The sequence below is a fragment of the Anomaloglossus baeobatrachus genome, chromosome 9 (assembly GCF_048569485.1).
Source record: "Anomaloglossus baeobatrachus isolate aAnoBae1 chromosome 9, aAnoBae1.hap1, whole genome shotgun sequence".
Lineage (NCBI taxonomy): Eukaryota > Metazoa > Chordata > Amphibia > Anura > Aromobatidae > Anomaloglossus > Anomaloglossus baeobatrachus.
The window spans coordinates 38,297,741-38,323,681 of NC_134361.1; the positions used below are offsets into that span (position 1 = coordinate 38,297,741).

At 48.9% G+C, this 25,941-nt stretch overlaps 1 protein-coding gene across 1 annotated transcript in view; it reads left to right on the top strand.

Moving 5' to 3' along the window:
- The window catches only part of LOC142251057 (cytochrome P450 2B1-like), a 70,666-nt gene that overhangs the window by 39,389 nt on the left and 5,336 nt on the right, over positions 1 to 25,941 (top strand). Inside the window, exons 10-16 of the mRNA XM_075323558.1 lie at positions 4,798 to 4,909; positions 6,662 to 6,824; positions 9,521 to 9,673; positions 16,091 to 16,251; positions 20,477 to 20,653; positions 23,020 to 23,161; positions 23,346 to 23,533. Of these exons, the coding sequence (XP_075179673.1) occupies positions 4,798 to 4,909; positions 6,662 to 6,824; positions 9,521 to 9,673; positions 16,091 to 16,251; positions 20,477 to 20,653; positions 23,020 to 23,161; positions 23,346 to 23,533 (1,096 nt within the window). The remainder of the gene's footprint in view (positions 1 to 4,797; positions 4,910 to 6,661; positions 6,825 to 9,520; positions 9,674 to 16,090; positions 16,252 to 20,476; positions 20,654 to 23,019; positions 23,162 to 23,345; positions 23,534 to 25,941) is intronic.

The window sequence follows — 25,941 nt, forward strand, 5'->3', positions numbered from 1 at the left end:
CTGGGGGGAGGCTGGAGGGAGGCAGAGGCTGAGACTGGAGAGAGGCAGAGGCTGAGACTGGGGGGAGGTTGGAGGGAGGCAGAGGCTGAGACTGGAGGGAGGCAGAGGCTGAGACTGTGGGGAGGCTGGAGGGAGGCAGAGGCTGAGACTGGAGAGAGGCAGAGGCTGAGACTGGGGGGAGGCTGGAGGGAGGCAGAGGCTGAGACTGGAGAGAGGCAGAGGCTGAGACTGGGGGGAGGTTGGAGGGAGGCAGAGGCTGAGACTGGAGGGAGACAGAGGCTGAGACTGTGGGGAGGCTGGAGGGAGGCAGAGGCTGAGACTGGGGGAGGCTGGAGGGAGGCAGAGGCAGAGACTGGGGGGAGGCTGGAGGGAGGCAGAGGCAGAGACTGGGAAGAGGCTGGAGGGAGGCAGAGGCTGAGACTGGGGGAGGCTGGAGAGAGGCAGAGGCTGAGACTGGGGGGAGGCTGGAGGGAGGCAGAGGCAGAGACTGGGGGGAGGCTGGAGGGAGGCAGAGGCAGAGACTGGGGGGAGGCTGGAGGGAGGCAGAGGCAGAGACTGGGGGGAGGCTGGAGGGAGGCTAAGGCTGAGACTGGAGGGAGGCTGAGGCTGAGACTGGGGGGAGGCTGGAGGGAGGCAGAGGCAGAGACTGGGGGGAGGCTGGAGGGAGGCAGAGGCAGAGACTGGGGGGAGGCTGGAGGGAGGCTGAGGCAGAGACTGGGGGGAGGCTGGAGGGAGGCTGAGGCTGAGACTGGAGGGAGGCTGAGGCTGAGACTTGAGGGAGGCAGAGGCTGAGACTGGAGGGAGGCTGAGACTGGGGGGAGGCTGGAGGGAGACTGAGGCTGAGACTGGGGGGAGGCTGGAGGGAGGCTGAGGCTGAGACTGGAGGGAGGCTGAGGCTGAGACTGGGGGGAGGCTGGAGGGAGGCAGAGGCAAAGACTATGGGGAGGCTGGAGGGAGGCAGAGGCAGAGACTGGGGGGAGGCTGGAGGGAGGCTGAGGCTGAGACAGGAGGGAGGCTGAGGCTGAGACTTGAGGGAGGCTGAGACTGGAGGGAGGCTGGAGGGAGGCTGAGGCGGAGACTGGGGCAGGCTGAGGCTGGGGGGAGGCAAAGGCTGAGACTGGGGAAGAGAGGCTGATGCTGAGGGAAGATAGAGGCTGATGCTGGGGGAGAGAGGCTGATGCTGGGGGAGTGGGAGAGAGGGGCTAATGCTAGAGACAGAGGACAAGGGATGAGGGATAGTGCAATGACAAAATCGATTGGGTGGGGGGAGTGTAAGGACTCAGAATAAGAGGGGGCAGCATTGGGAGCTCATTGTGAAGAAGGGGCAGCATGTGTGGGATCAGTATGGAGTGGAGCAATGTAGGGGAGTCAATATCAAGAGTGGGGTAGTGTGTGTGTGGGGGGTCTCAGCATAAGCGTTAGTGTGGTGGTCTTAGCATGAGTGGGGCAACATGAAGGTCTCATTATGGAAAAGAGGAAGGCAGCATTAGGAGCTCATGGAGAGGGACAGCATGCATGGGACATTGTGAGAAGGGGGCAGCATACATGGGACACTGAGGAGGGGGCAGCATGCATGAGACATTGTGAGGAGGGGGCAGCATGCATGGGACATTGTGAGAAGGGGGCAGCATGCATGGGACACTGAGGAGGGGGCAGCATGCATGAGACATTGTGAGGAGGGAGCAGCATGCATGGGACATTGTGAGGAAGGAGCAGCATGCATGGGACATTGTGAGGAGGGAGCATCAAGCATGAGACATTGTGCGGAGGGAGCAGCATGCATGGGACATTGTGAGGAGGGAGCAGCATGCATGGGACATTGTGAGGCGGGAGCAGCATACATGAGACATTGTGAGGAGGGGGCAGCATGCATGAGACATTGTGAGGAGGGAGCAGCATTCATGGGACATTGTGAGGAGGGAGCAGCATACATGAGACATTGTGAGGAGGGGGCAGCATGCATGAGACATTGTGAGGAGGGAGCAGCATGCATGGGACATTGTGAGGAGGGGCAGCATGCATGGGACATTGTGAGGAGGGAGCAGCATGCATGGGACATTGTGAAGAGGGGGCAGCATGCATGGGACATTGTGAGGAGAGAGCAGCATGCATGGGACATTGTGAGGAGGGAGCAGCATGCATGGGACATTGTGAGGAGGGAGCAGCATGCATGGGACATTGTGAGGAGGGAGCAGCATGCATGGGACATTGTGAGGAGGGGCAGCAAGCATGGGACATTGTGAGGAGGGAGCAGCATGCATGGGACATTGTGACGAGGGAGCAGCATGCATGGGACATTGTGAGGAGGGGGCAGCATGCATGGGACATTGTGAGGAGGGGGCAGCATGCATGGGACATTGTGAGGAGGGGGCAGCATGCATGGGACATTGTGAGGAGGGGGCAGCATGCAAGGGACATTGTGAGGAGGGGGCAGCATGCAAGGGACATTGTGAGGAGGGAGCAGCATGCATGGGACATTGTGAGGAGGGGGCAGCATGCATGGGACATTGTGAGGAGGGGGCAGCATGCAAGGGACATTGTGAGGAGGGGGCAGCATTCATGGGACATTGTGAGGAGGGGGCAGCATGCATGGGACATTGTGAGGAGGGGGCAGCAAGCATGGGACATTGTGAGGAGGGAGCAGCATGCATGGGACACTGTGAGGAGGGGGCAGCATGCATGGGACATTGTGACGAGGGAGCAGCATGCATGGGACATTGTGAGGAGGGGGCAGCATGCATGGGACATTGTGAGGAGGGGGCAGCATGCATGGGACATTGTGAGGAGGGGGCAGCATGCATGGGACATTGTGAGGAGGGGGCAGCATGCATGGGACATTGTCCTCACATCATGCTGCTCCCTCCTCACAATGTACAGATCATATTTCATAATCGAGGAAGGTGTGGTGGATATACAGTAGTTTATAAGGGAGGGCAGTGTGGTGTTTATTAGGGGCAGTGTCACAGTCACAGTATATAAGTGGGGACGGTGTGGTGGGAATATTTTATACTCATGCTATGTTTTGATGTGCCTGTGGTGATTCCCATTGGGGGGGGGGGTTCGTTTCTTATTGATACTTTTTAAAGTGTGCTACAGAGTAGATCTGCCTTAAACAGATGTCGTGTGCGAAAACTCAGTTTTACGTTGTCACTAAGGGGCGCGACCACTTAAAGTGCCTAGGGCAGCACGAAGGCAAAATACAGCCCTGGGCCCCACCTAGCTCTTGATACAGAATAATGTGCTCCAAATAGCCCTCCATACAGAATAATGGACCCCACATAGTCCTCCATACAGAATAATGGGCCCCACCTAGCTCTTGATACAGAATAATGTGCTCCACATAGCTCTCCATACAGAATAATGTGCTCCACATAGCCCTCCATACAGAATAATGGACCCCACATAGCCCTCCATACAGAATAATGGACACCACATAGCCCTCCATACAGAATAATGGACACCACATAGCCCTCCATACAGAATAATGGCCCCACATAGCCCTCCATATAGAATAATGGGCCCCACATAGCCCTCCATACAGAATAATGGGCCCTTGTTCTCCACATAAAATAATGAGCGCCTAGCATCGCGGGTGAAATGAAATTTGTCTATGGGCCAGATTTGTCCCTTCGGGCCAGAGTTTGACGTATGTGCATTAGTCTGTTGTCCAATCCCAATGATATTGGCTAAAGGCCGTTTTACACGCTCAAGCGATGTCGTTGGGGGTCACAGAATTTGTGACGCACATCTGGTCGCTTTAGTGATTTCTTTGCGTGTGACACCTATAAGCGATTTTGAATCGCCGCAAAAACGGTCAAAATCGCTTATCGGTGACATGCCCTCCCTATTCTCGAATATCGCTGCTGCTCGGTGTACGATGTAGTTCGTCGCTCCTGCAGCAGCACACATCACTATGTGTGACACCGCAGGAACGAGGAACCTCTCCTTACCTGCAGCCCGCCCGCAATGCGGAAGGAAGGAGGTGGGCGGGATGTTACGTCCCGCTCATCTCCGCCCCTCCGCTTCTATTGGGCGGCCGCTTAGTGACGTCGCTGTGACGCCGAACGAACCGCCCCCTTAGAAAGGAGGCGGTTCGCCGGTCACAGCGACATCCCTAGGCAGGTAAGTAGTGTGATGGGTCTGGGCGATGTTGTGCGCCACGGGCAGCGATATGCCCGTGTCGCACAACCGATGGGGGCGGGTACCCACGCTAGCGATATCGGTACCGATACCGCAGCGTGTAAAGCGGCCTTAATTCTCCAATTGTGTATGAGGCACTTGTGGCTTTGACATTTTCCATTACATTGTTTATTGTAGATCTCTAATATTGTGGTTGTCTTTGTTTCTGTGGAGATTATTCACAGAAATTACTAATTAGTGAAATGTACACCAAACAAGCAAACAAAGGAGCAGCCTTGGGCCCCGATGCTTGGCTCCTTGGATTTTCGAAATTGGAAATTTTTCAGAAAATGAGCACAGACTGTTCAGCCACCCACTTCATAAATACTGTGTCTCCCACAGAACCCCTAAAGGAGCTCCAAACCAGAACTTCACATCAATAAACCTTTTAAATTTTATGTTAATAAAACAAATGTGACACTAACCCCACCCAAAGTACGAATTGTTCCTCTGCTTGGAGAACTCTTGTTTCTTATTAAGCTTAGAGGCTTAATAAGAAACAAGAGTTCTCCAAGCAGAGGAACGTTATTCTCCTGGAGAAGTATCAGCAGCCAGGATGTATTTCTTAGATGTTTCTCTCCTTATGACGGTGGTGTTCTGTCTCCTCTTTTTCATAAGTTTGAAACGTTTTTGGAGAAAGGGGAACCTACCCCCTGGACCTACCCCACTGCCAATATTGGGCAACTGTCTACAGCTAAGCAAAGGGGACATAGTGAAATCTCTGCTGAAGGTAAGTGTTCATCGAGTCTAATTTTTGACCAGAGAGTGATAGTAAGTAGACAAACCCATATATGCCTCAAATAAGATAACAAAGTCACCATGGCTGGAAAATTAAAGGGGGCATCACTACTTTGTAAAGGGGCATTGTGGTTGGCAAGTCAATCTGTTAGAGGGCATAACATAATGGTACCAGTTATGGTGGAACATGGACTGGTGCTGGACAATGAGATATTTATCTTTGGGACTATTTCTGAGGAGCAGAAGGGTGTGTTTTTGGTTGTCTGGTGGGATTACTGTATCTAGGTAAAGCATGGCAATTCTTAACTTGCATTTTTTAATCCTTCCTTGATCCTGAGGAACAAATATATATTCTTTCATGGTCATCATGACATGAGACTCTCGGGAAAAGTGTAATCTCTTGTTATGGCTGCCAGGTCACAAAACAATTGTGCTTGTCCCCTTCAGTTTCCTTATGTGACGCCCTGTCCTATCAGGTCGTCACAGGATATTGTGCAATCTGCCCTTCTGCATGATGTCCATCTCCTCCTTGGTTACGGGTCCCTGACCTTTAGTGTTGCTAAGAACAAGCTAATCAAAACCCTAGGAACACTCTGCACCACACCCACCAGACACACCAGTGGACAGCCTGAAGGGAATAGGGCTGGCCACTTGGGGGGTTGGTTAAGGGGAGGTCAGGAGTGTTAGGAGACAGTTAGTGAGTTGAGGAGTGACTCTCAAGAGGAGACGTCACAAAGGAGTTGTGGAGTGACTCTCAAGAGGAGAGGTCAGGAGCTGGGCTCCTCGTTTTACTAGGTAGCAGACGTTGGTCTGGGCCTGGTAGGAGCTGGATCCCGGTTGCAGAGGATCGTGACAAGGGGCATGGACTGTCGAGTAGGACAGCCAGCAGCCTTGTGCCATCACCAGGCAGGGGCCAGGGCACGACGGGGTACGTGGACCCCCAGGCCAGGAAGTAGCTTTAGGCGTCCTGGTAATTCACCCGACGAGGACGGAGCCTTCAAGGTCCGTTCTCCACCTGCTCCAAAATCGGGGTGCTAGCGCAACGAGGGGGATAGGACTTTCCCACTGCCTAGTCCAGAATATCCCAAGCGTGAGCCCTGAGAGCAAGCTCACTCCGTTAGCGATACGGGTGAGCGGGACCCGTTCATTTTTAAGCTGAAAGGGACCAACTACAAAAAGAGGTGCCAAGGTCAAGGTCACAGGCTAACAAGCAACACCAATGGGCACGGGATCCAGACGTGCTCCCTCACTGCTGCAGTGGCATCAAGAACTTTGGTTTACCATGGTTGTCAGCGTCAGAGTGAGTATGCAAATAACCCTTACCGGCCCGACGGTACCTCCCTGACACCATCACCGAGTCCCGGGGCATCCCCCCTACCCGTGGAGGGGCTAAACACCTGGCTGCACACACCATTGCCACCGGGTACTCCCAGCCGCAGCGGTGGTAGTTTACTCTTACCTCACACCACGGGTGGCGTCACAAACTTTCCACATCGTCCCCTGTACATACACCCCCTTTATTTGAGTGGCCGCACGACCCCCGGGTCCGGAGTCCCCTCGAGCCACCGCGGGTCCGGATCCGAGCAGCCCGGCTGCTGACGCGGGGGCGGTACACTCACACCACAACACACTTTAGTTTTTCCTCCCCAGTGGAAATTAACATTTTTGTGGGGGGTCTTGTTTTGTAAATGAGGAGGTTTATTACTTTGACATGAGATTATATATATTTTCAATCTCCAATCAGTTAAAGGAGAAATATGGAGAAGTGTTCACCGTCTACCTGGGTTCCCGACCAGTCATAGTGGTCACAGGATACAAAGCTGTGAAAGAAGTTCTCGTGGACAGAGGTGATGACTTCTTGGCTAGAGGTGATATGCCTTCTTTGGATTTTCTTTACAAAAACTATGGTGAGTAATTCGTCTTCATTTTATTAAGCCAATGTGATAGGAGGCAGCAATGGTGGATATAGATTGGAGAGGACCTCTGTGCAGAAATCAGGCCTTTTTCACATGTACATGTTTCCGGTGTGTGTGGCATACATTTTTTTCATGGATACCACACGTTCCCATTATAACTAGAGCTGAGCGAACCAGAAGGTCGTTGATCGTATAAAAAATAAAGACTTTCCCCAAAAAACACAGATCACGTACGTTCTTTACGTATGCTGATCACTCGCGCGAGCATAGCTGTGCTCAGTTACGTTTGGTGCTCAGCCCAGTGCGAGGGACTTGCAGTGTTTGATCCGCTCACACTGGAGGTAACAACAGCGTGATCGGATGTAGTGCGCACCAAAAAAAAAATCTCGCCCCCCCTTCCCCAAATCTATGTGTCTGTGAAAAACATGTCCCACACATGATGGCATCTGTGTGCCGTTCGTGTGCTGTATGTGTTGCAGGCAGAGGACAGACAACGGCAGGGGGCTTCTCGAGATGCTCGGATCCGGCTCGTTGCGGTGGCTCGAGGGGAAACCGGACCCAGGCCTGAGCACCCATCCGTCGCAAGTGAAAAGGGGGATTATTATATGGGGGATGTTTTGTCAGTAACGCCACCCGTGGAGTGCGGTGATTTTAGTGGCACCGCCGCTGCCTCTGGAGGTGGTGCCCAGGGCTGATGGAGTGGGGCAGCTGGTTGTTATCCCCTCCACGGGTAGGAGAGGTGTAGTCCCGGAACCCGGGTGCAGGTAGAATGGTGTGACAGGGTGCAGTCTGCAGGGTTGGACCGGATGGTACCGGTGTACTCACAGTTCTTGAATAAATTCAAACAGAGTCCAGATGGTCAACCAAATTGCCAGTGACCGGTGACCTCCGGCGGGTGTGTTCAGATCCCTTCCTCCTGCATTTAGTGTTTGTGTCCTTTTTGTTAACTACTCCGCATGAAACGGGGAAGTCCTCTCCCGGTGATACTGTGTGTTGGGAGCTGTGGCCCGCGAGAACTGACCCATGGGATCTTAGCAGGCAATTGTGGAGCCTTATACCCCTCGTTGGGCTTCTGTCTTGCTCTATCTGGGCCTCCGGTGGGACAAAACTTGAAATCTTGTCCCCGGGTGGTCAATTAGTAAGGTGTGTGAAGCTGTCCTTGCTCTAGGGTCCAGGTACCCTGTCGTGCATGGCCTCTGGACCGGATTCCCGCTGTCGATGACGGCGGGCTACAACCCTGCCCCGGTTCACTTAAGGTTTCCCGCGACCAGATCTCTGTCGCCTGTGGCCCTGTTTGCCGACTGCCACCTAGTCAGTTTGTCAGTAGTCCAGGAGCTCAAACCCCTGATTACCCTGTCACTTCACACTCCACTCCTCACCACTGTCACTTTCTCACTCTCTCGGTCTCACTAAACTGGCCCCTCCCATCACACCTCAGAACCCCTAGGTGGGCATCACCATCCGCTTGGCCCCGCCCACTGGTGTGTCCCTATTGTCATGGGGAGTGACTAGGCTTTGCTGGCTGACGTTGTGCTCCAGGATGGAGGTTGTGATGGAGAACCAAAGAGGAGGGACGCCTGCACCTGGAAGAGGGGTGCAGTCATCTGTGACACCCTGATTTTGACAGGGCATCACATATGTCTTAACATTGAAAGTATAGGGGAAGCTTTGTAAACCATGGATGTCACACAAATGACACACTGATGACACACGAATAATTCATGGATGGAAACACTGATGACACATAAATGATACACGGATGACACACAGATGGCACAAGGATGACCCATGGATGTCACACAGATGACACGCGGATAGAAACACAGATTTTTCACTGTTTTTGTGATGCCGATACATTTGAAAGTGTGATTCTGGTTGAGGGGCCCGATGATGGCGCTGACACCGCGGGCAGACAGCTCATGGGCCCAATAGCAGTGGCGTGGCCTGCCTCTATTGGCGGTATGCCGTTGTATACGCCTTTTTAAAAATTATTTATTTAAATAATTAAAAAAAGAATGGAGTAGGATCCCCTCTATTTTTATATCCAGCCACAGTAAAGCAGACAGGTGGGGGCTGCAACCTGTAGCTGTTGTTTTTCCTGTGCTGGCTTTCAAAATATGGTGGGAGCCTACATCACTTTAAATTACTTATTTACAAGCTGTAGTACACGGACATTGCCCAGGATAGTAACTGTCTCTCTGTCTCTCTCCCAGTCTCTGTCTGTCTGTGTCTGTTTGTCTGTCTGTCTATTTCTGTCTGTGTGTCTGTCTCTGTGTGTCTGTCTCTGTCTGTCTCTTTCTGTCTCTGTGTCTGTTTCTGTGTGTCTATCTCTGTGTGTCTGTCTCTGTCTGTCAGTCTCTTTCCCGGTCTGTCTCTTTCCCGGTCTGTCTCTTTCCCGGTCTGTCTCTTTCCCGGTCTGTCTCTTTCCCGGTCTGTCTCTTTCCCGGTCTGTCTCTTTCCCGGTCTGTCTCTTTCCAGGTCTGTCTCTTTCCAGGTCTGTCTCTTTCCAGGTCTGTCTCTTTCCCTGGTCTGTCTCTTTCCCCGGTCTGTCTCTTGTGATAGTCACTACTATTTCCACCTTGACTCATCACTAAAATTATCATTCCCACACCAACCTGATGTATGTTATTGCTATTTAATTTAATAATATGAATATGTAAGATATATAGTTCATTTTCTCTTTTTAGGGGTGTCAAGTACAAGCGACATGCGGAGGTGGCGGGAGCTTCGTAGATTCTCTCTTTCCACAATGAGGAATTTCGGCATGGGAAGAAAGACTATAGAGGATCGAGTTGAAGAAGAAGTTCTGTGTCTAGTGACGGAATTAAAGAAAACAAAAGGTTGTTACAGACAAATTCTAGATGTGATTTTTATTTTTTAATTTAATGATATATTTTTTTTAACTGTCAAAAAACCATTGTAAGCTCCTACTTATTCGGTCGAGGTAGACACAGGAAACTTTTTCACTCAAACATTTGGGCTGGTTTATTCGGTCTTCATAAACCGTTCAAGAAAAAAAAACAAAGATCAATAGCCGTTTTCTGGAACAAGGTGAAACAGAATGAAAGTAAATAGTCCATACACCAGTGTGGGTTTGGTCGCTCGGGTTTGTGTCCAACTCTTTTATCCTTAGCAAGACAAACCACACTGGAGGTCTGCATTCAACTGGAGCTTGCTTTCATCACAGAATGTAACCACTCTGCGATACATATCTCCCCTCAAGGACCTGTCCAGTGGCCATCTTACTTACTACCCTTCTGCCCTAAGCCAAAGGGCTTGGGACCTTCCGCCATCAAATAGTGGACCCTCGACAGAGCGTCAGCATTGCCATGTAGTTTCCCAGGCCTATGCTCTAAATAGAAGCTAAAGTTCGGGAGTGCTAGGAACAATCTGGTTATTCGAGCATTATTCCCTTTCTTTTCCTGCATCCATCTCAGTGGGGTATGTTTTGACACTAACATAAAACTCTGGCTGTCACAGGGTCCTTCTCCCATATCACACAATCAACAGAGCGATAAATATCCAGGTCTCTCTCTGAGAAGTCTCAGGTTCTACAAGAGGATCAATCTTCCTGCTTCATTCTTGAAGTTCTCCAACAGACTGCTTATCTCCAAGTAAAACAGAGAGTTTAGTTGAATCCCTGGACCCCTCCCCCAGACCAAGGAACAGAAATACTGTAGGGGGTGATCTACAGACAATAGAATGTAGACCTCCTGTAAGTGCTTGCTTTGATGGTAAGAGGAACTCAGGGCTTTAGTTCTCACCCCTTCAAGTTGTTTCTGTCCCTAGGTCTGGTGGATTCAACTAAACTTTCTGTTTTACTTGAAGATAAGCAGTCTGTTGGAGAACTTCAAGAATGAAGCTGGAAGATTGATCCTCTGGTAGAAGCTGAGACTTCTCAGAGAGAGACCTGGACATTTATCGCTCTGTTGATTGTGCGATATGGGAGAAGGACCCCATGACAACTGGTGACAGAAACACTGTAGGGGGTGATTATCGCCAGACAATAGAATGTACACATAAGCAGTACAAATAAGGATAGTGAACCACGCCTAAACATGAACCCACACAAAATGGTACATGACCCACAATATCCCATCATCACAACCTGTCCCTCCTTTTTAATAAGTGAGTATGCCATGAGGTCTACACAGACCTCTGGCCATCTCACATAAGTCCATGTTGCTCAGCTGGGAATAGTCTATGGTTCTTCTTGCTGGGACAGTCCATCAGCATTCCGGTGTTGGCTTCTACACTTGTATTAGATGGAAAAGCTGTAGATAGTCCCTTGTACAGCGGTAGGGTTGGAAGGACAAGCTTCCCTTTGTGTCCTCCTTCACTCAAACTGTGTTTCCTGCATCCACAAATCGACATTGTAGATCTCCCACATAATTTCCTAGGAAAATATCTGCAGGCAGGCTGCTCATCACGGCAATCACACATTGCTTGACTCCAAAGCCAAAATCCAGCTTCACAGTCGCCTTTGGAATATTCCTTTTTTGTCCTCCAGCCAATTCAATAACAATCACTGGTCCATGATGTATTGCCTCTGGCCAAACCACCCGGGGATCAGCTATTGTGAGAAATGCCCCAGAATCACAAAATCCAATGACTCCCTGTCCATCCAGCGCAACCTCCTGTAAGTGTTTGCTTTGATGGTAAGAGGAACTCAGGGCTTTAGTTCTCACCCCTTCAAGTTGTTTCTGTCCCTAGGTCGGGGGATTCAACTAAACTCTCTGTTTTACTTGGAGATAAGCAGTCTGTTGGAGAACTTCAAGAATGAAGCAGGAAGATTGATCCTCTGGTAGAAGCTGAGTCTTCTCAGAGAGAGACCTGGACATTTATCGCTCTGTTGATTGTGTGATATGGGAGAAGGACCCTGTGACAACCATTGGCAGAAACACTGCAGGGGGTGATTATCTACAGACAATAGAATGTACACATAAGCAGTACAAATAATGGATAGTGAACCATGTCTAAACATGAACCGACACAAAATGGTACATGACCCACAATATCCCACCATCACACCGGCCTATTAGGCAATGTCATGTCTAACTCCCACTTGATGGAAAAACACACCCTCACCATGATGGAATAATTCTTCTCACAGCTCACAGAAAGACCGTTTCCTACTAATTTCCAATACTGAGTGTTCTTCGCCATTCACTTCCTGAGACAAGACGGAGTCTAACCTGAGCTCTGACACATCCGGCTGAACCACAAATTTCTTACTGGACTCTGCTGCCACCAACACTGGCTGCTTACACAAGGCTAGTGTCGCGGGCGGCGGGGCGCTGCGCTCGCTAACGCTTGGGTCCGGCGCTGCTGCTCGGTGGCTCGAGCGGTGGGCCAGATCCGAGGACTCAAGCAGCGCTCCTCGCCCGTGAGTGAAAAGGGGGTGGTTTGTTTGGGGATTTAGTCAGTGACGCCACCCACGGGTTGTGGTGAAGATGGGCACCACCGCTGCTGGTGACGGGGATCCCGGGAGCGATGGTAGGGAGCAGCTGGGATGTTGTTTTCCCCCTCCGTGGTTAGGGGTTGGTGGTCCCGGGGCCCGATGGTGTGACGGGGAGGCAGGGTCAGTGAGGTGCAGGGTTGCAGGGACAGCGCGGCGCGGTGCCGGATGGCACGGGTGTACTCACTCAGCAATGGATGCACAAAGTCTCCGGTAAACCAAATGGCTGGATGGACGGGTCCCGTAGCCAGCTGCAGTGTCTCCCTCCCCGGACAGGTGATGGTGGCTGTCTTTCCCTGCACCTTTTGTGTACTGTGTTGACTCCAATGGCTTCCCAACGGTAGTCCGCTCCCCGGTGTATAGATACCGGAGGAGCCCGTTCTGCCCGCAGGCGCTGGCCCTTGCATTTCTAGCCGGTGGCGGTGGCTATATATCCCCACGGTGTGAGCGGTTGCCTTCAATCGGGACTTGGTTGTTAGGGAACCCCGGGGGTTCCTGTCACATTCGGATTTGACTATTGACAGCGGCTCCAAGCCTGGTCGGGGTCCGATGGCCTTGCCTGTGTGCTTAGCTTCACTCCGTTCCCCAGTCCGGTACCGTTGAGCCACCGCCCAGCCCCGGTCCTTACGGCTCTGCGGAGTTCCGCCAACTCCTGCAGACGGCCACCACCGTCTGCCAACCTTGCTCTCAATGCCTGGGCTCCGACCCAGACACTTGCAGTACGTGACCGCTCACGTTCACCTCCTGGACTCAACTGTCTGCTTTCCCGCCTCCAGGCCTGTGAACTCCTCGGTGGGTGGGGCCAACCACCTGGCTCTGCCCCACCTGGTGTGGACATCAGACCCTGGAGGGAGGCAACAAGGGTTTTGTGTCTGACTAATGTAACTGTCCGGGGGGTGGGTGTGTGTGTGTGTTTTGTCTGTGGCTACCTGGCTAGTCCAGGGCGCCACACTAGCTTTAGTTCCTGGAAAGCTGACTCAGCTTGTGGAGACCACTTGGCCATATTCAACTTTGTACCCTTCAAGAGGTCCAACAAGGATGCAGATATCATGGTGAAATTGAGAATGAGCTGATGGTAGTGTGTCGCCCCTGGGCTTCAGGCGCCACAGGGTATTACATCACTTTTCAGGGGTAATATCTATCCCGGGTCAGGAGGGGGTTAATCTGCCGGTGCCTTCACAAAACACACACACACACACAACAGCAGCCGCTTACTCACAGGGGGTTGGACTAGGGCAGACAGGGGAGCCAGCCATCACGAAGCATGGGATTTTCCCAGTTGCTAGGACAACCACTGGGGCGGGCACCACATGGGGTAGAAGTAGGCGCAACCAACACACTTTAGACATAACCTTCCTGGGCACAGCTTGGGATAATAACTGACACTGACAACAGGAATTAGTGTTTCTCTCTCTTCATAATCCTGTGGCTTGGAGCAGGAGGCTCGGCCCAGGTTCCGGATAGCAATCAAGGGACACTTCACTAAAAGACTTATACGGACACTGGCGGTGACTGCTGACGGATTCGCGATCGTCTGGAGCCCATCATAGCAGAGGACGGTACTTGGACTTGAAACCCCTGTCTCTGCCTCTACTTTACCGGCGCCGTCACCCAACGCTGCGGTGCCAATGGGTACTACCACCACCCTGCCATCCTCCCAGGTTAATCCCGCTCCGCCTGTGGGGAGCGACACCATCCCGGCTGCACCCGACATCTGCCCCGGTGAGAGACCCTGCAGCGGCAGCCCCCATCCCTGGCCGCGTACCACAGGTGGCGTCACAATCCTAATAGACTTTCCCAACCTCCGACTACTACCTCCATCCTCCCTGCCACCATCCAACCCTCCTTCCTGTATGCCTCGAGGTAATGTAATCGGGCCAGGCCACTCCGTGACAACGCAGAGGATCTGCACTCCCGCCCCGGCAATGAGTAGGTTAAAACACCTGCCCTGTGGGGCGCTACAGTAGTAGCTCACAATGCCTCAAAACACTGTAATTTGCTTCTTTTAGAGTGGTTTTGACCAATTCTTGATTCCATCAACTTTATTTGGGGTTTGATTTCACCACTGCCTATGACATAGACCTATTATTTGGCCTCCTCTATCCCCATGGGACATTTCTTTGGGTTTATTAAAAACTCTGCCTCCTTAGAGCATCAAGTATCGCCTGGCTCTTGCTCAGATGTCTTTCCCAAATCTGAATATAGATCACAATATCATCCAGGTAGGCCACTGCGTACTTCTTGAGAGCGAGGATACAGTTATAAGTCTCTGGAAAGTGGCTGGAGCTCATTGCAATCCAAAAAGCATCCTTGAGTAATGGATACACCCAGAAGGCCATCTTATCTTTGGCATCTTTAGACATGGGAATTTGCCAATACCCTTTTGTGAGGTCAAGGGTAGTAATGTACCGTGCATTCCCGAGCCTTTCAATCAGTTCATCAACACAGGGCATCAGATACCTATCGAACTTAGAGACCTCATTCAGCTTCCTATAGTCATTCTTTCCTGTCACTAATCCATCGAGTTTCGGCACTAAGACGATGTGTCATGCTGTACTAAGAGATGACCTGGAGCAGTACAGCATAGTCACAACTAGGTGGCAGCAGAGTAGTCATTGAGCTAATATCACACTGTACTAAGAGATGACCTGGAGTAGTACAGCGTAGTCACCACTAGGTAGCAGCAAAGTAGTTATCTGCACAAAAATGATACGATTAAAAACGTCAGCTCGAGACGTAAAAAGCCATCACTGAGCCATAGATCCCGAAAATGAGACCGCTACGGGTCATGGAAAATAGTGCAAAACGTACGCTGCTTTTTTCGGACAAACGTCTTATTTTTTTTAACCCCTTAGACAAAAGTAAACCTATTTAAGGTTGGTGTCTTTGAACTCACAACGACCTCAGGCATCACACCAACACATCAGTTTTACCATATAGTGAACACTGAATAAAATATCTCAAAAACAATAGTGCAATCGCACATAGAAGCAATGGGTCAGAAGCTCGACTAGTTTGGAGGCATCTTGTAACGGACCTGTTACATCCCCATCGGAGTCCGCTCCAGCGACTTCTACTTCGATTGCCAGGCGATGCCGTGTTCCCGTCGGGGATAGTGCTGGTGATGGAAGAGGAGTCGATGCCAGCAGTGCTGGTGGGCGCAGGCTCCGCTCATCCACTGGGCTGGGTTTCCTTGGGATCTGCAGTACCACAGGCTGACTGAAGGTGGCGTGTGTCTTCCAGCTGAAGTTACCATCATTCAACTACAACCAATGGGAAGACACCACACCCTTCTTAATTCCCCTCCTATCTGCTGACCACTGCCAGAGATAGTTCTGTATTCCTGGTTCCTGTCCTGCCCTGTTCTGTTTAGTGATTCTGGTGTTCTGACTTCTGCTTGTTTCCTGACTACCCTCCTGCCTGCTGGTTATGTACCTCGCTGCCCGATCCGGATTTGACCTCTGCTTCGTTGTCTGATTACGTCCTTGCCTGTCAATTCTGTCCCTGTTTTACATTTCCTGGTTTGACCCTGCCTGACGACTACTCTCATCGGACTGCAGCCCTCCACAGGTAGTGATCTCCAGGGCCCTGTGTAATTCAAATCCCTGTATAGGGGTTAAAGGGTTTCAGGGTTCTCAGGGTCCTGCTTGGTGAGTGGCTTCCCTCTAGCCTGTCCATTACAGCCCGTCTGAGTCTGTGGATCCAGGCAGGCGTTACAGGACCACAGTGTGCAGTTTTTGGATTACATGATGTGGTCCATAAATACTTTAACTTTTCATACATTTCATCTGTGTTTTAGAATCATTGGTGGACCCTCAACAATACTTCGGTAAAGCCGCCTGCAACGTCCTCTTTGCCATCATGTTTGGAAATCGTCATGAATATGATAATACGGAGCTCCTTAATGTTGTTTCTTTGATGCATAAAACATTATTCCTTCTAAGCTCGGGATGGGGCCAGGTAAGAACTAAAAACTATCTGAATCCTTCAAGCAACGAGCAATTTTTCCATGTTTAGCTCTCTCGCAAATGTCAAAAGAAAATTGTACAAGTGATTGAGTGCATTAACGATTAGACTCACTCCGATGAACTATAAACCAAAAAAGTGCAACAAAAAGTGAAGAATTATTACATATGAACAACCATTACACTGGCATGTAAAAGTTTGGGCACCCCTGGACAAAATTATTGTTATGGTGAACAGTTATGGAAGTTGAAGATGAAATGATCTCTAAAAGGCATAAAGTTAAAGATGACACATTTGTTTTGCATTTAAAAAAAATCCCAAAACATTTTTATCTTTTACATTTTAAAAATAACAAGAAAGTAAAATGGGCCTATGCAAAAGTTTGGGCACCCTGCATGGTTGGTACCTAGTAGCACCCCCATTGGCACATATCACAGTTTGTAAATGCTTTTTGGAGCAATCAAGAGTCTTTCAATTCTTGTTTAAGGGATTTTCATGCGTTCTTCCTTGGAGATGTCTTCCAGTTCTGTGAGATTCCTGGCTCATCTTGCATACACTGCTCTTCCTTGGAGACGTCTTCCAGTTCTGTGAGATTCCTAGCTCATCTTGCATTCTCTGCTCTTCCCTGGAAACATCTTCCAGTTCAGTGAGATTCCTGGTTCGTCATTGCATGCATTCCTCTGCCTTGGAGACATCTTCCAGTTTGGTGAGATACCTGGCTCGTCTTGCATGCACTGCTCTGCCGTGGAGATGTTTTCCATTTCTGTGAGATTCCTGGCTCATCTTGTACGCACTGCTCTTCCTTGGAGACGTCTTCCAGTTCTGTGAGATTCCTGGTTCGTCATTGCATGCATTCCTCTGCCTTGGAGATGTCTTCCAGTTTGGTGAGATACCTGGCTCGTCTTGCATGCACTGCTCTGCCGTGGAGATGTTTTCCATTTCTGTGAGATTCCTGGCTCATCTTGCATGCACTGCTCTTCCTTGGAGACGTCTTCCAGTTTGGTGAGATTCCTGGTTCGTCATTGCATGCATTCCTCTGCCTTGGAGATGTCTTCCAGTTTGGTGAGATACCTGGCTCGTCTTGCATACACTGCTCTGCCGTGGAGATGTTTTCCATTTCTGTGAGATTCCTGGCTCATCTTGCATGCACTGCTCTTCCTTGGAGACGTCTTCCAGTTTGGTGAGATTCCTGTCTCGTCTTACATTCACTGCTCTTCCTTGGAGACGTCTTCCAGTTTGATGAGATTCAAGGCTCGTCTTGCATGCATTCCTCTGCTTTGGAGATGTTTTCCAGTTCTGTGAGATTCCTGGCTCGTCTTGCATGCACTGCTCTGCCTTGGAGGCGCCTTCCCATTCGGTGAGATTCCTGGCTTGTCTTGCATGTATTGCTCTGCCTTGGAGACATCTACCAGTTCGGTGAGATTCCTGTCTTGTCTTGCATGCATTGCTCTGCCTTGGAAATGTCTTCCAGTTCTGTGAGTTTCCTGGCTCGTCTTTCATGCTCTACTCTTTTGAGGTCTAGCCACAGATTTTCAATGATGTTCAGATCGGTGGACTGTGAGGGCAATTGTAAAACCTTCAACTTGCACCTTTTGAGGTTGTCTATTGTGGATTTTGACGTGTGTTTAGAATCATTACCCATTTGTAGAAGCCATCCTTTTTTCAACTTCAATAGATGGTGTTATATTTGCATCAATAATTTGTTGAAATTTCATTGAATCCATTCTTCCCTCTACCTGTGAAATGTTCCCCAAGCCATAGGCTGCAAAACAACCTCAAAGCATGATTGATCCACCCCCATGCTTAATGGTTGGCAGATGTCTTTTCCTTAAATTCTGTGCCCTTTTCTCTCCACACATACCCTTTGATCATTGTGGACAAAGAGTTGTATTTAAACCTCATCGGTCCACAGGACTTGTTTCCAAAATGCATTAGGCTTGTTTAGATGTTCTTTTCCATACTTCTGATGCCGAATTTTATAGTGAGGACGTAGGAGAGATTTCTTCTGATGACTCTTACATGAGGGCCATATTTGTGCAGGTGTCTCTGAACAGTAGAACAATGTATCACAACTGCAGAGTCTGCTTAATCTTCCTGAAGGTCTTTTGCAGTCATGCAGAGGTTCTGATTTGCCTCTCTAGCAATCCTACAAGCAACTACCACAGAAATGTTGCTTGGTCTTCCAGACCTTATCTTGACCGGCACTGTTCCTGATAACTGCCATTTCTTAATTATATTACAAATTAAGGTAAGGGAAACTTGAAAATGCTTTGCTATCTTTTTATAGCCTTCTCCTGTTTTATCAACCTCCATCATTTTCATTTTCAGAGTGCTAGGCAGCTGCTTAGAAGAACCCACGGCTGCTGGTTTTTGGCACAAGGCTAGAGGGGGCTGGATTATTATAAAGCTGTGAAAATTGCATCACCTGGCCTTTCCTAACAATAATACTGAACAAACCATAACCCTAACAGGCTAATTAAGGTCTGAAAACTTAGTCAAAGTTATCTGAGCACACAAATCTCTAAGGGTGCCCAAACCTTTGCATCGGCCCATTTTCCAAATGTAAGCGATAAAATGATATATATTTTATGTCTAAAATATAAAGGAAATGTGTCATCTTTAACTTTGTGCTTTTTAGAGATCATTTCACCTGAACTAACTATAGAAGGAGAAGGACTTATGCATATTTGGCTATTTTTGTGTAATGTGATGTGGTGTGGGAGTAGTAAAGTATGGAGGTAGCGATCAATGTCTTTAGGATGCACAAAATTTTTCTTCCCCACCTTACATTTTTGCCTATTCAGCGCTACCTATGCAGAGTGCAGCAGTTGAGATGATTTTGTCATTGGCTGCTGCTCTCTGCATAGGAAGTGAATAACAAGACAAGCTGAGCAGCTATTGAATTAAAACAGTAATAAATTGTGTGTTGCTTTTATACTTTTTCTAACTCCTGATAGGGTTAGGTTTAGGACTATGGATAAAGGTAGTTAACGAAAATGGTAAAATATAAAAAATACACAACAGAAAATAATATAATAATAATAATGTTTAAAGGTATTGTGTCAGCAGTTATTTGCTATGTAATGTGAGAGTAGCATGATGTAGGGGCAGAGACCCTTTCTGGGCTGTGTTTTTGTTTGATTGCAATCAGTGTTTTATCAGTAGGAGATCATCACCACAGGACTAGGTGTTTCCTTATTCCTAGTCCAACCTCACCCCCAACACTGATTAGCAAGTTTATGTCAATGTACATCGTGCACAGAAGGTGCCAATCAATGGTGTGGGTGGGGCTATACACTGCTCAACATTCTGAGCTCTGCTAGATCTACAGCAGAGAAAACTGTGATTATTGCAAAATTGCTGCACATAGTAAACAAAGTGACACATCATTGGAATCGGGGTCTCTGCCCCTACATCATGTTCACAAGTTCAGTGTCACAAAGAACTTGCCTTGTTTCAGGTGCAGGGTGTCATGATTCAGGCCAGCTTTTCCCTGCTGTGGTCACACTCAGCTCTGGCCTGGTCATGTCAGGGGTTAACTTCCCTTGCCTCGTTCTGGATCCCAGGACGCTATATCTTGCTTGTCTACCTATGGGTCAGTGCCAGTGATATTTCTGCCTTGCAGCATGTTTAGTGGCTCTGGTGAGTGTTCCCGATCTGTCCTGCCTCCCTGCTACTGTGTCCTGACTTGTACCCTCCCCCGTTCATCTGCCTGTCCCAATCCCTGACTTCCCGCTCCTGTCTGTTTGTGTTTACCTCCGCATACCTGATCTCCCGGCTTCCGACTTGGTTCTGTTTTCTGACTTGATCTTGATCCTCCCTTTGCAGTAACTTGACTTTCCTGGCTAGAACCTGACTGTTTGACTACTCTATTGCCCCCTGGTGGTTCGCCTGTTAACTGCCTGCTGAAGTTACTCTGCTGTACTTCAGCTGCCTTTCCATTACAGTGTTTCTTTGTCTCTCCTTCACTACTCTGCTGCCACCTAGTGGGGAATGTGCTGTACTACATCTTACTAACCTTTGTTCTCTTGATACTGGGAACTCATGCTCATTTTTTTTAATAGTTGGAAAGGTCAAATGGAAAAAAATGGAAAACCTTCTGCAATTTGACTATTGCTCCATTAAAAATCATAAAAACCTAAACATTTGGTAATCATTATTACTGCAGTGCTATAACATTATGTTGTAAAATATACATTTAGGGTTTTTTTGGCTTTAGTTGTACGATATGTTTCCCCGAGTTATGGGATTCATCCCCGGGAGACACCAGAAGCTCTTCATCTATATGGAAGAACTCTTTCACTTTGTGAAAAAAAGAGTGGAAATGAACAAGAAAACGCTAGATAAAAATAACCCCAGGGACTACGTTGATGCTTTTCTTATTAAAATGGAAAAGGTAAATCCCAAAGTTTCTACGTAATAAAAGAATTGATTTAAAGGTAAAACATTTCAGCACTGAACTGTGCTGGCTCTGCATGGCCCCATAAAAAACTGCATGGACCTCACAATCTCCCATTTAATAAGACCCATGACTGAAAAATAAAACAAAAATATAGACACAAATTATTACAACTTTAAATATTCTTGTACAGATTGAAAGACATTTAGCTGGATACAATGACATTTCTGACGTGTATATAGCCTTCTATATACAGCATGAGCCCCCATATAGCCACATATATACAGCCTGAGCCCCCACATAGTCTCCTATATACAGCATGAGCCCCCACATAGCCTCCTATATACAGCATGAGCCCCCACATAACCTCATGTATACAGCATGAGCCCCCATATAGCCTCCTATATACAGCATGAGCCCCCACATAACCTCCTATATACAGCATGAGCCCCCACATAACCTCCTATATACAGCATGAGCCCCCATATAGCCTCCTATATACAGCATGAGCTCCCATATAGCCTCCTATATACAGCATGAGCCCCACATAGCCTCCTATATACAGCATGAGCCCCCAAATAATCTCCTATATACAGCAAGAGCCCCCACATGGTCTCCTATATACAGCATGAGTCCCACATAGCCTCCTATATACAGCATGAGTCCCCATATAGCCTCCTATATACAGCATGAGCCCGCCCCACATAGCCTCCTATATACAGCATGAGCCCCCAAATAATCTCCTATATACAGCAAGAGCCCCCACATAACCTCATATATACAGCATGAGCCCCCATATAGCCTTCTATATACAGCATGAGCCCCCATATAGCCTCCTATATACAGCATGAGCCCCCAAATAGGCATCTATATACAGCATAAGCCCCATATAGCCTCCTATATACAGCATGAGCCCCCACATAACCTCATATATACAGCATGAGCCCCCATATAGCCTTCTATATACAGCATGAGCCCTCATATAGCCTCCTATATACAGCATGAGCCCCCAAATAGGCATCTATATACAGCATAAGCCCCATATAGCCTCCTATATACAGCATGAACCCCCACATAACCTCATATATACAGCATGAGCACCTATATAGCCTCCTATATACAGCATGAGGCCCCACATAGCCTCCTATATACAGCATGAGCCCCCACATAGCCTTCTATATACAGCATGAGCCCGCCCCACATAGCCTCCTATATACAGCATGAGCCCCGACATAGCCTCCTATATACAGCATGAGCCCGCCCCACATAGCCTCCTATATACAGCATGAGCCCCCAAATAATCTCCTATATACAGCAAGAGCCCCCACATAACCTCATATATACAGCATGAGCCCCCATATAGCCTTCTATATATAGCATGAGCCCCCATATAGCCTCCTATATACAGCATGAGTCCCCAAATAGGCATCTATATACAGCATAAGCCCCATATGGCCTCCTATATACAGCATGAGCCCCCACATAACCTCATATATACAGCATGAGCCCCCATATAGCCTTCTATATACAGCATGAGCCCCCATATAGCCTCCTATATACAGCATGAGCCCCAAAATAGGCATCTATATACAGCATAAGTCCCATATAGCCTCCTATATACAGCATGAGCCCCCACATAACCTCATATATACAGCATGAGCACCTATATAGCCTCCTATATACAGCATGAGGCCCCACATAGCCTCCTATATACAGCATGAGCCCCCACATAGCCTCCTATATACAGCATGAGCCCCCACATAGCCTTCTATATACAGCATGAGCCCCCACATAGCCTCCTATATACAGCATGAGCCCCCACATAGCCTCCTATATACAGCATGAGCCCCCACATAGCCTCCTATATACAGCATGAGCCCCCATATAGCCTCCTATATACAGCATGAGCTCCCATATAGCCTCCTATATACAGCATGAGCCCCCATTTAGCCTCCTATATACAGCATGAGCCCCCATTTAGCCTCCTATATACAGCATGAGCACCCACATAGGCATCTATATACAACATAAGCCCCCATATAGTCTCCTATATATAGCATGAGCCCCCATATAGCCTCCTATATACAGCATGAGCCCCCATATAGCCTGCTATATACAGCATGAGCTCCCAATTAGCCTCCTATATGCTTTTTGAGTCCCAAAATAGCCTCCTGTACACAATATGAACCCCACAATACCCTCTATATACAGTATGAGCCCAACATAGACTCCTATATATAGTATGAGCCCCCACGTAGCCTATCTATATACAGTATGAGCTATTTATTACCACTGAGGTCGTAATAATAACAACAACATAATAACAAGATATAATAGTCATATAATTTTGATCCTATTCACAGGAAAATATTAATCCCAAAACTGAATTCCACATGACCAATTTGTTGTGCAGCACTATGCAGATCTTCTTTGCTGGGGTGGAGACCACCAGCACTACCCTGACCTATTCTATACTGCTTTTTATGAAGTACCCAGATGTTACCGGTACGTAAAAACCTTCAACCACTGGAACTGATTTAATTTTCTGTAAAAGAGTGTGGTGTATCCCGTAGCTCCTTCAGAGCTTAGGCCAGGAATAATGTTCTATTGAGTTTGTAGAACACTGCATTAAGGTCCAATAAAATTAGAGGTTACGCCATCCTTACTCATTACTTCTTAATACTGTTAGCCAAAGTCCAAAAGGAGATTGAGAAGGTCATTGGTCGGAACCGAAGCCCAAAGAGTCAAGACCGGAGCCAGATGCCGTTCACTGACGCCGTCATTCATGAAGCTCAACGTTTCATGGATTTGCTCCCAATGGGTGTGCCACGTAAGACACCAGAAGACATTACATACAGAGGGTACTCCATACCTAAGGTGGGTACTCTAAAGTAAAGAAATAGTGGGATGTCTTAATTTTCAATGCATTTTCAGAATATTATAAAGCTGTGCCATTGAAATTACAGGAAAGGATAACAGAGTTCCCATAGAGATTAATAAGCCATCCTTCAGAGAGGCACTGTAATCAGCCACTGTCTACTTTGGCTCTTCGTGGCAACAGGGCCAGTATTGGAGGGAAGGGGGGGGCAAAGTGGGTAATTGCCAAAGGGCTCCCAAATCCTTGGGGACCCCTAGTATTATCAGTGTACCTTCCGATGTGGCGAATGTTTCGAGAATGTCGGTGACATTATGATCATGTAGTCATGCGACCATGATGTCACCAAAGGTCTTCTACTCTGCGGGACCTCAGGGCCTTTAGTGACATCATACTCATGTGAATGGTCATGTGACCGTGATGTCACTACAGTTCCTGTACTCTGTGAGAGAGGGAAGAGATGAAGAGGAGATGGACTGGTGGTAATTCCTCCATTGTCTGTCTCTGTGTGTGTGCCTTTGTCTTTCTTTTTATTTGTGTGTTTCTTTGTCTGTGTGTGTGTGACTCTCAGTGTGTGTGTCTCTGTCTGTGTGTGTGTCTTTCAGTTTGTGTGTCTCTGTGTAAAAGGTGCTTTACACGCTGTGACATCGCTACCGATATATCATCGAGGTCACGTCGTTAGTGACGCACATCCGGCGCCGGTAGCGACATAACAGCTTGTGACACCAAGGAGCGACGATCAACGATCGCAAAATCGTCCAAAAACGGTGATTGTTGACACGTCGCTCCTTTCCTTAATATCGCTGCTGCTGCAGGCTTGATGTTGTTCGTCGTTCCTGCAGCACCCACCACACATCGCTACGTGTGACACCGCAGGAATGACAAACATCTCCTTACCTGCGTCCACCGGCAATGAGGAAGGAAGGAGGTAGGCAGGATGTTACATCCCGCTCATCTCCGCCCCTCCGCTTCTATTGGCCGGCTGCTTAGTGACGCCGCAGTGATGTCGCTGTGATGCCGAACGCACCTTCCCCTTGAAGGAGGGATTGTTCGGCGGTCAAAGCAATGTCGATGCACGAGTATATGCGGGTGACGCTGCCGTAGCAATATTGTTCGCTACGGCAGCGATCACCACATGTCGCACGTACAACGGGGGCGGGTGCTATCGCGCACGACATCGCTAGCTATCGCTGGCGTGTTGCAGCGTGTAAAGCCCCCTTTAGTGTCAGCAGTCTTACCAATCTAGGGCTTAGTGATCTGTCATTATCCCCTTATATTACCCCGATTGCCACAGCACCAGGGCAATCAAGATGAGGTGGGTAAAGTGTCGGGATTGTCACATCTACTGGATGAGACAATTCTGGGCGGCTGCGGGCTGTTTTATCTGCGGTGGTTATCAATATACAGGGGACCCTACACCAATTTTTCTTTTGATTTATTTATTTTTACATTTCATTAGAGGACCCAAACAGTGTGTGTGATTCCAACGGTCTGAATGCAACCCATCAGAGATGCCGGGGCTGCTGGTGGGTGGGGGAAGCAGCGAATATGTATGAGGGTTAATGAGTGGACCCAGAAGCAGTGTGACAGCGGCGCAGTAGACTCGTTAAGTATAACTGTCCTGCTTTATTTCTTCTTTTCTTTCTTTTGCAGCCCCCATAGCCCTTACTAACACCAACCTCCCAATCCCTTAATAACACCCGCCCCCCTAGCCCTTAGTAACACCCGCCCCCCTAGCCCTTAGTAACACCCGCCCCCTTTATTTCTTCTTTTCTTTCTTTTGCAGCCCCCATAGCCCTTACTAACCCCAGCCCCCCTAGCCCTTACTAGCACCAACCTCCCAATCCCTTAATAACACCCGCCCCCCTAGCCCTTAGTAACACCCGCCCCCCTAGCCCTTAGTAAAATCCGCCTCCCTAGCCCTTAGTAACACCTTCCCCCCTAGCCCTTACTAATATCCGCCCCACTAGCCCTTAGTAACACCCGCTTTCCTAGCCCTTAGTAACACCCGCCTCCCTAGCCCTTAGTAACACCCGCCTCCCTAGCCCTTAGTAACACCCGCCCCCCTAGCCCTTAGTAACACCTGCCCCCCTAGCCCTTAGTAACACTCACCCCCTAGCCCTTAGTAACACTCGCCCCCCTAGCCCTTACTAACACCAACCTCCCTAGCCCTTACTAACACCCGCCCCCCTATCCCTTACTAACACCTGCCCCCCTAGCCCTTACTAACACCCGCCTCCCTAGTCCTTACTAACACCCGCCCCCCTAGCCCTTAGTAAAATCCGCCCCCCTAGCCCTTAGTAACACCCACCCCCCTAGCCCTTAGTAACACCCGCCCCCGTAGTCCTTAGTAACACCCGCCCCCCTAGCCCTTACTAACACCCGCCTCCCTCGACTTTACTAACACCTG